This window comes from Galeopterus variegatus, unplaced genomic scaffold (genome assembly GCF_000696425.1).
Source record: "Galeopterus variegatus unplaced genomic scaffold, G_variegatus-3.0.2 Scaffold750, whole genome shotgun sequence".
Lineage (NCBI taxonomy): Eukaryota > Metazoa > Chordata > Mammalia > Dermoptera > Cynocephalidae > Galeopterus > Galeopterus variegatus.
The window spans coordinates 281999-291931 of record NW_007726861.1 but is presented as its reverse complement, the minus strand read 5'-3'; the positions used below and the strand labels follow the sequence as shown (position 1 = coordinate 291931).

The following is a 9933-nucleotide window of genomic DNA, read 5'->3' as shown; positions in this document are numbered from 1 at the left end:
AGTTTTGGGCACAAATAGTTGTAGAATCATGAATAGTCAAGTTTTAATGTGAAATATTGCTGCATTGTCTATATATTTGGGTTGAATAATTGAAAGGCAGCTACTCAACAGAGCCAAGAATTAGTGAGTAATCTAAAAGGCCTTTGAACTGCAGAGTCTATATCCTAAAGCTCTTGTACTTTACCACGGTGGACTCCAGTTTTTTTATTCTTAGCCAGATGTATATATGCATATATGAGAGCTACAAAAGGTCATAAGAATTTAGAAAGCCAGCAGTATAGAACCCTTTGGTATGGAGAAAATAGCCAAGGTTTTATGTATTAAGAGCAATTCTAAAATAAACATTACATTTAAAATTTTATTCTGTTTCTCTAGTCACCACTGATTTAAGTCTTTACTTCTCAATAAACTTTATAAAGTGGCTTTACTTTGTAAAATATAAGGTAGTGGGGCTGTCGTCCACCTTAATCAGCCATGTTTAGTCAAGCTTTTATTATGTTTAGTATTGTTTTGAGGAACATAATTGAACCTATATTCCATTTTGGACTCTAATAAATAGATGGAAAATTGTTTTATAAGTGTGATTTTTAGTGGCTGTGCATTCTCAAAACTATAATTAGCTGAAATAATACCATGATGTTTTGGGCTTCTTTAGTTATCCCTTAGGTCATTAGCAGAAATTCTGAAATGGAAGATACAGTAATGATACACTTAGAAATTGAAAAAGATGAAAACTGGAACAATATACATAAAATCCTCATTGGCAGTGACCATGGAAAGAACATTTTTGTTGTTGAATTGTATTTCATTGTGTGGCTGTGCCATATTTTATTTATTCATTCATCATTTATTTGATGGACATTTGGATTGTTTCCAGTTTGGGTCTGAGTAATCCTGCTAAGAACATTGGTGTACAACTTGTTCATATGTTTTCAGTACTTTTGGGTAAAGACTGAGGACTAGAGTTGCTGGTTCATATGGTACCTTCATGTTTACCCTTTTGAGGACCTGCCAGACTGTTCTCCAAAGTGGCTGCACCATTTACATTTCTACCAGCAGTGTATGAGGGTTCTGATTTCTCCCCATCATCTCTTATAGCCATCCTGGTGGGTATAACTGGTATCTCGTAGTGGTTTTGATTTGCATTTCCTAATGAGTAATGATGTTGAGCATCTTTTTTTGTGCTTATTAGCCATTTGTATATCTTCGCAGAAATGTCTATACAAGTTCTTTGCCTATTTTTAAGTGGGCATCTTTTTAAAGAAAAAAATTTGAGGTGAAGTTCACATAACATAAAAGTAGGNTAAGTGGGCATCTTTTTAAAGAAAAAAATTTGAGGTGAAGTTCACATAACATAAAAGTAGGCACTTTGATGTGAACAATTCAGTGGCATTTAGTACATTCACAGCATGCAACCATCACTACTATCTAGTTCCAAAACATTTTCATTAGTCCATGAAAACATTCCAAACCGATTAAGTAGTTACTCCCTATTACCAGCTTTCCCTGTCCCTTGGTAATCTCTAATCTGTTTTCTGCCACGATGGATTTGCCTATTCTGGATATTTCATATAAATAGAATCATACAATAGGTGACATTTTGTGTCTGGTTTCTTTCATTTAGCATATTTTTGAGATTCATCCTTTTTGTGGTAGAATAATATTCCATTGTGTATATATTATATTAGCCGTTCAACTTTTTATGGACATTTGAGTTGTTTCCACCTTTTAACCATTGTGAATAATGCTACTATGAACAAATACAAATATTTGAGTACCTGTTTTCACTTTTCTTGGGTATAGGCCTAGGATTGGAATTGTTGGGTCATATGGTAATTTTGTGTTTAATTTGTTGAAGAACTGCCAAGCTGTTGTCCGCCAAGCTGTTGTCCGTAGCAGCCGACCATTTTACATTCCCACCAGCAATGTACATTGCTTCCAATTTCTCCATATTCTCACAAATTTTTGTAATTTTAAGTTTTTAAAAATTTGTTTTTAGGACTGATTGATTATTCAGTTGGTTAGAGCACAGCCTTGTAAGGGTTTGGATCCCCATACCAGCTAGCCACTAAAAAAAAAAATTATTATTACAGCCATCTTAGTGGGTATGAAGTGGTATCTCACTGTGGTTTTGATTTGTCTTTTCTTAATGACTAATTGTGTTGAGCATTTTTTCCTGTGCTTGTTGGCCATTTGTATATCTTCTTTGGTTAAGTATCTCTTTAAGTCCTTTGCCCATTTTTAAATTGGGTTGTCTTTTTATTTGTGAGTTGAGTTCTTTACAAATTATGAATACTAGACCCTTCTTAGATATATGATTTGCAAATATTTCTCCCATTGTGAAGGTTGTCTTTTCACTTTTTTCACAGTGTCCATTGAAGCCGACAGTTTTTAATTTTGATGATTTCCAATTTATTTTCTTTGTTGATTATGCTTTTGGTGTCATATCTAAGAAACTGTTGCCAAGTCCAAGATCACAAATATTTATGTTTTATTCTAGGAATTTTATAGTTTTATCTCTTATATTTAAGTCTTTGGTCCATTTAATTTTTATATGTGATGTGAGGTAGCAGTTCAGCGTCATTCTGTTGCATGTGGATATCCACTTGTCCCGGCTACATTTGTTGAAAAGACTATTCCCCATAGATTCGTTTTGGTACCCTTTTCTGGAATATGTTGACAGAAAATGTGAGGGTTTATTTCTGGATTCTCAATTAATTTATATGTCTGTTTTTTACTTCAGTACTACAGTCTTTTGGTTACTTTTTTAGTAACTTTTGAAATTGGGAAGTGTGAGTCCTCCAACTTTGTTCTTTTTTAAGATTATTTTGGATATTCTGGGTCTCCTGAGTTTTCATATGAATTTTAGAATTGGCTTGTCAGTTTCTGTAAAGTCAGCTGGGATTCGGATAAAAATTTCATTGACTCTAGATCGATTTGGGGAGTACTACCATCTTAAAGTATTGTCTTTCTGTCCATGACCATGGGGTATCTTTTCATTTATACAGATCTTTAATTTCTTTCCACATGTTTTATAGTCTTTAAAGTCTGTAACACAGGTACACACCCATATACACATGTGAACTCACACATAGAAACACACATATACACATGGGCTTNTAAGTGGGCATCTTTTTAAAGAAAAAAATTTGAGGTGAAGTTCACATAACATAAAAGTAGGCACTTTGATGTGAACAATTCAGTGGCATTTAGTACATTCACAGCATGCAACCATCACTACTATCTAGTTCCAAAACATTTTCATTAGTCCATGAAAACATTCCAAACCGATTAAGTAGTTACTCCCTATTACCAGCTTTCCCTGTCCCTTGGTAATCTCTAATCTGTTTTCTGCCACGATGGATTTGCCTATTCTGGATATTTCATATAAATAGAATCATACAATAGGTGACATTTTGTGTCTGGTTTCTTTCATTTAGCATATTTTTGAGATTCATCCTTTTTGTGGTAGAATAATATTCCATTGTGTATATATTATATTAGCCGTTCAACTTTTTATGGACATTTGAGTTGTTTCCACCTTTTAACCATTGTGAATAATGCTACTATGAACAAATACAAATATTTGAGTACCTGTTTTCACTTTTCTTGGGTATAGGCCTAGGATTGGAATTGTTGGGTCATATGGTAATTTTGTGTTTAATTTGTTGAAGAACTGCCAAGCTGTTGTCCGCCAAGCTGTTGTCCGTAGCAGCCGACCATTTTACATTCCCACCAGCAATGTACATTGCTTCCAATTTCTCCATATTCTCACAAATTTTTGTAATTTTAAGTTTTTAAAAATTTGTTTTTAGGACTGATTGATTATTCAGTTGGTTAGAGCACAGCCTTGTAAGGGTTTGGATCCCCATACCAGCTAGCCACTAAAAAAAAAAATTATTATTACAGCCATCTTAGTGGGTATGAAGTGGTATCTCACTGTGGTTTTGATTTGTCTTTTCTTAATGACTAATTGTGTTGAGCATTTTTTCCTGTGCTTGTTGGCCATTTGTATATCTTCTTTGGTTAAGTATCTCTTTAAGTCCTTTGCCCATTTTTAAATTGGGTTGTCTTTTTATTTGTGAGTTGAGTTCTTTACAAATTATGAATACTAGACCCTTCTTAGATATATGATTTGCAAATATTTCTCCCATTGTGAAGGTTGTCTTTTCACTTTTTTCACAGTGTCCATTGAAGCCGACAGTTTTTAATTTTGATGATTTCCAATTTATTTTCTTTGTTGATTATGCTTTTGGTGTCATATCTAAGAAACTGTTGCCAAGTCCAAGATCAAGAAAGCTTCTGTGGAAAATGATCCAGGGAGTCAATGAGGGATAAATAGAAGGAGTGTTGAGCAGAGAAGCTGGCCAAGTTGAAGCTGTACTGGGGAGCCAGCTGCACCAGGGAGTCAGCTGCACCAGTCCACACGGCCTCCTCCAGCAGCACTCTGCAGGCTGCAAGCAGAAGGCTCACCACGGAGCAGTCCAAGGCTAGACCTGGGGAGGACCCTCAAAGGAATCTAAAATACTGGCAGGAGGAGCACTGAGGCAGCTGACCACTTAATACAAGGTGGAAAGGAGCCAAGTTTGCTCTGATGAGAAAAGCCTGATTTTAGCAACAGAGGGCTGGGGTGAATAATGATGTATTTCTCAAAGTAGAAAACATTTTTTAACAGTTACAGCAGAGAAAGAGAGAAGAAAATGTGCAAAAGATATGAATTTGATACTTCAGAGTGATTGGGAGCAGTATTTTATGATAGCGAGTTCCATGATGTTACACAACAATATTAACCAAGAGGTCAAGGCTTCTGGTAAGTTAAGAACTTGCATGCTAACAAATGTCATTTACAGGAGAGAATGGGTTGATAAAGAGGTTGGCCAAGAGCTGGACTGTGAGTCCTCCAACTTTGTTCTTTTTTAAGATTATTTTGGATATTCTGGGTCTCCTGAGTTTTCATATGAATTTTAGAATTGGCTTGTCAGTTTCTGTAAAGTCAGCTGGGATTCGGATAAAAATTGCATTGACTCTAGATCGATTTGGGGAGTACTACCATCTTAAAGTATTGTCTTTCTGTCCATGACCATGGGGTATCTTTTCATTTATACAGATCTTTAATTTCTTTCCACATGTTTTATAGTCTTTAAAGTCTGTAACACAGGTACACACCCATATACACATGTGAACTCACACATAGAAACACACATATACACATGGGCTTTTACACACATAGAACTCCTAGAATAGCCTGGCTCAAAATTAGTGTTATGTGAGTGTTCCTGTTAATACAGTTGTTGTTAATCTTTTTATGTCTTTAACACTTTTGGGGGAGGTGGATTAAAACAGAAAAATAGTCAACAGATAAGTATTTAATATTTATTTCCAGACTATTTTATACAAGAAAGACTTAAGTTACTTCTACCTTATCCTTTTTTGTTTTCGTTTTTGGCGGTTGGCCAGTGCTGGAATCCAAACCCTTGACCTTGGTGTTACAAGGCAGTGCTCTAACTGACTGAGCTAACTGGCCAGGCCTACTTTATCCTTTAGTAGAGATAACATTTTCAAAGTATCAGGTTATAATGTCAAGTGTGTAAATAAGCTGGAAACTGTATAGTTTTTTTTTTTTTTTGTCAAATCTGTATCTGTTTCTTGATTGGAAAAAATTAGAAGGAAATACATCAAAAGATTAACAGTTTATTTCTGGCTGGAAGGATTATGATGATTTACATTTTTTCAGCTTTTCCTGTATTCTGTTTTGAACATGTGTATATGTTCAACATGTGTTCAGGAAAGAATATTAACAAGTTGTTTTTAATGTGTAGTAAGCATAGAGATATTAGACAACTGATTTACTTTATTCTTCTGACGCTTTTTTCTTCATATAAAATGTGAATTATATTATCTGTCTTGCCTACTTTCTGGGTATATTGTTATAAAGTTATAAAGAGATAAAAAAAATCTATATTTTGGGAATTGTAAAGCTCTGTGGAAATCTATGAAGGAGCACACATTGCTGTCGAGAAATGACAAGAGATCATCTTTATCCACAGGTAGAGCTTAAAGAACAGCCCGTGTGTTGTTTCTAGGTTCATGGTGTTGTCTTAATAGCATGGATGGTCCACACTTTTAAGATATTTTAAGGAGTTAACATCTATCCTCACAAAAATTTTAAGTATTATTCTACTATCAATATATTGAGATTTAAAACAGTATCTAATAGCATTATTCAAATAACTTTTTCACCAGGCACGGATGGGCAGAAGCCTTTGCAGGTATCAGAAGTTCACATATCAAATATATCTGCCCGCATGCGTGAGTATTTTTGATTTTCAGACTTGTGATTCAGTATCTGGAGAGGAACAATTGGGATAACTTTACTTTTCCAGAAAAGTGTTTGAATATAGTCAAATTTCTTAAAACTAAAATGGTCTCTTGGTTAAATTGAAATTTTTTTGTTCTTTTTTCTTTGTTATTGAGAAATTTAAATTATTGCTCTCTTGGAGGTCAGTTGAACTTAAAGCCATAAATATTCTTTGAAACATACAAATATCTGTAAAGTTCGAAGGATATTTGTGGGGTATCTCAAGGGGCTTTATGTCAGATTTGTGAGAAATCTTTATTATGTTGAAAACACTCTTGAATTTTATCAATTAGAGGCAGTGTGATGTACTGTGGAAAGAACCCAGGCTCTGGAGTCTGATAGATTTGGCTTCCAATTCTGCTTCTGAAAATGTTTGTGGATGTCAAAAAGAAACTAGTAAGTTTTAACCAAACTCAGAAAATCAGTAAGATTGGCAAGTTTTAGGTCAAAAGGTTGCTGAGAAGCAAACAGCCATGGAGAGGACAGAAGGGATTTGGATCATGCTAGTAGGTTAGTAACTCATCCGCAGAAGTGGTAGTAGCAGTAGAGGTGAGACAGATAGGTGAATGTGAACGAGGGAGTGGGAAGAGGAACAATATATGAGAAGGTTGGGTAAGAAAACATTCCTTCCTCTTTTTATCCTGAAAAGAGGGTCTGTTTTATTACCTCTGCTACAACTAATACTGTGGGTAGGGTTGCTCTGTCTTCTATTATTCTGCTCAAGCGAGACAGGATTCTTGATTATATTGGGATTTCTGCTATATTGTTATTTGTCCCAAGATTGAGTTGCTTTAAGGCTATTTACCAAGCTAAAGAAGTTTGTGTTCTCAAAGAAATTTTGATAAAGTTTTGTAACCTCTAAGAGGTTGATTTATTTAATGAATCAGGAGATAAAGTTACAGAGTACTGACTTTTCTTTCCTTTTGTACCTAGCTAACTTCAGATTATCCAGCATATTTTTCATCACAGATTTGAACTGGGTGTAAAGGAGACTTAGGCAAATCTTGTACCTCACTTGTTTGTTTAGAGGTCTCTTAGTCGAGCAAGTACATAGCTAAGAACTAGAAAATAAGCAAGAATGTAATCTGAGCATATGGGAATTGATGCTGTAGTATCTGTGCAATAAATTGCTCATGGCCTTAGCTCCTTACCAGAGTCTCATGTTTTATGCATTTCCAGCTGTCTTGGTTCCTGGTTTCTCTTCTCATGTTTGAGAAGTTAAAAAGTATTAAGGGTGTTTCAGAAAGGAAGACATTTTTATTTGCCAAGTTTAGTCCTTTGCAGCAGCTGCTTTGTCTTCAGAACACATTTGGAGGGTGTGTAGAAAGAACTGTACAGGGTGGGTGCAGCGAAACAGCTCGTATGTTAAAATTGTAGCATACAGTTTTGTGTGAGTCTCAAGTAATTATCTCTTTTTGATTGATGGAATTTATCAGATTTTATGCTTTGTTATTCTTATTTTGCTATTTTTTCTTTTCCATGTAGGCCAGTTATGCCCGTTACATTAAATATGAACATGGCTATGCCTTCTTGGTAAGTAAGAATTTACTTGTTCAGTAAGAACTTTTCATTTATGTTACTTAGTCTTTTATCAGAAGTGTTTTTACATACCGTAATTTTTAATTACTATTTAAAAATTGCAGTTACACAATTAAATTTAAACTTTATTTATTTTAAGTTTAGTCTTTTATCAGAAGTGTTTTTACATACCGTAATTTTTAATTACTATTTAAAAATTGCAAAGTTACACAATTAAATTTAAACTTTATTTATTTTAAGTGGTTTTTTTTTTTTTTTTTTGTCTTTTTCGTGACTGGTAAGGGGATCGCAACCCTTGGTGTGGTGTCGCCCAAACTGCGCTCAGCCAGTGAGTGCACCGGCCATTCCTATATAGGATCCAAACCCGCTGCGGTTTTTTTTTGTCTTTTTCGTGACTGGTAAGGGGATTGCAACCCTTGGTGTGGTGTCGCCCAAACTGCGCTCAGCCAGTGAGTGCACCGGCCATTCCTATATAGGATCCAAACCCGCTGCCGGAGCGTCGCTGCGCTCCCAGTGCTGCACTCTCCCGAGTGCGCCACGGGCTCGGCCCTTATTTTAAGTTTTTATAGTTTAGATGTGGGGGTAAACTTAAAGAGCTGTGCAAACAGAGAAAAAGGAGAGAATGGGTTAATAGAAATATTGTGGCAAAATATCTCCATTGCTTGGTAAACTTGTTGATTTTAGTAACCAGTCATTTGCATGAATCCATGTGGCATACACTCTGATTAAACCACAGCCTCTTCACTGTTCCCACTTCTTGCTTTCCTGGTGAGGTGGCTGTGTTTTAAGGAAACCACCTGTCTTTCAGCCCTCTCAAAATATCCTCACATTCCCTGTGCACTTTATGATAAGAAAGTAGGGTCGATCTCTCATTCCTGTGTGCCACTTCCAGATTATGATTTCTCATTGCTACTCCTGCCATCAGGTCTTTTGAAAAATTATAACTTTGACACCTGATTGATAGTTTCCTTTCCACTCCAGCTCCTGCCATTATTTTATTGACTACAGAATCCAATGTAAATGGCCCTTGCACAGCCTTGACTGGCTTGTTACTTCTTTGACTTCTCTGGGAACTTTTTTCTTCTCATTTCTTTTCTTTTTTTTTTTTTTTTCCTTTTTGTCTTTTTTTGTGACCGGCAACAGATCGCAACCCTCAGTGTCGTGCCCGTACCGGACCGGGACCGGCCATGGGATCGCAACCCTCGGTGTTGCTCCCTCCCCTCGCTCAGCCAGTGAGCTGCCGGTCTGTATGTGGGATCCGAACCCTCGGCAGGAGCGCCACCGCGCTTCCTAAGCGGCGCACTATAGCAGTGCGCTACCGGGCCGGCCCTTCTTTTCTTTTTTCAACTTTAGTCATCCACAGTCACTTCTTGGGCCTCGAAATCTGGAACTGTCTCATGTTTGAAGTCACTTAATTCAAACCTGACTACTAAGCATAATAATTGTTCATCCTTTGAGTTTGCCTCCCTCTTCCACTCTATTTGTTCTTAGACTTCATCAGGACCTCCAGTCTGTTCTGTTCCCGTCCCCTCTACTTTTCCCACTCATCCCTAACCTACTCCTGTACTTTCTTTTTTACCCACTTTAGATTCCTTGGCAACTTCTACAAGTTTCTGCCCATCTTGGCCTTTGGTTCTTTCATCTTCTCTCTGGCAAAATCCACATCCCAAAACCAAAATTCCTACCTAATGTTGCTGGGGACCATAATGTTAGCATATAACCAGATACAAAAGTAGAAAGGGCCAAAGCAAGGCTTCCCTTGGTTTCTGGTTTGAGATATCTACAATGTATGATGAAAAAGTTTTGCAGAATATGGATAAAGAACAGTATAAATATGTATGTTCAGTAGGTATGAGTGTCTTACATGCAAGAGTAACATGTTAAAGAAAAGTAACCATTTCATTGGATTGACTTCTGATGCAATAGAAGAGGAAATGAATAGCTAGAATTTACTGCAAACTTTTCAGGATTGTGTTTAAGATTCCAGCCTGGGTGTAAGATTGGACTATGTTATTTCTTAGGTTGTTCTCACCCTA

General features: G+C 36.2%; 1 protein-coding gene across 1 annotated transcript in view; it reads left to right on the top strand.

The window, feature by feature from the left end:
- Positions 1-9933, top strand: part of LYPLA1 (lysophospholipase I) — a 33100-nt gene that overhangs the window by 12256 nt on the left and 10911 nt on the right. The window contains exons 2-3 of the mRNA XM_008572057.1: positions 6244-6309; positions 7844-7891. Of these exons, the coding sequence (XP_008570279.1) occupies positions 7851-7891 (41 nt within the window). The 5' untranslated portion in view covers positions 6244-6309; positions 7844-7850. The remainder of the gene's footprint in view (positions 1-6243; positions 6310-7843; positions 7892-9933) is intronic.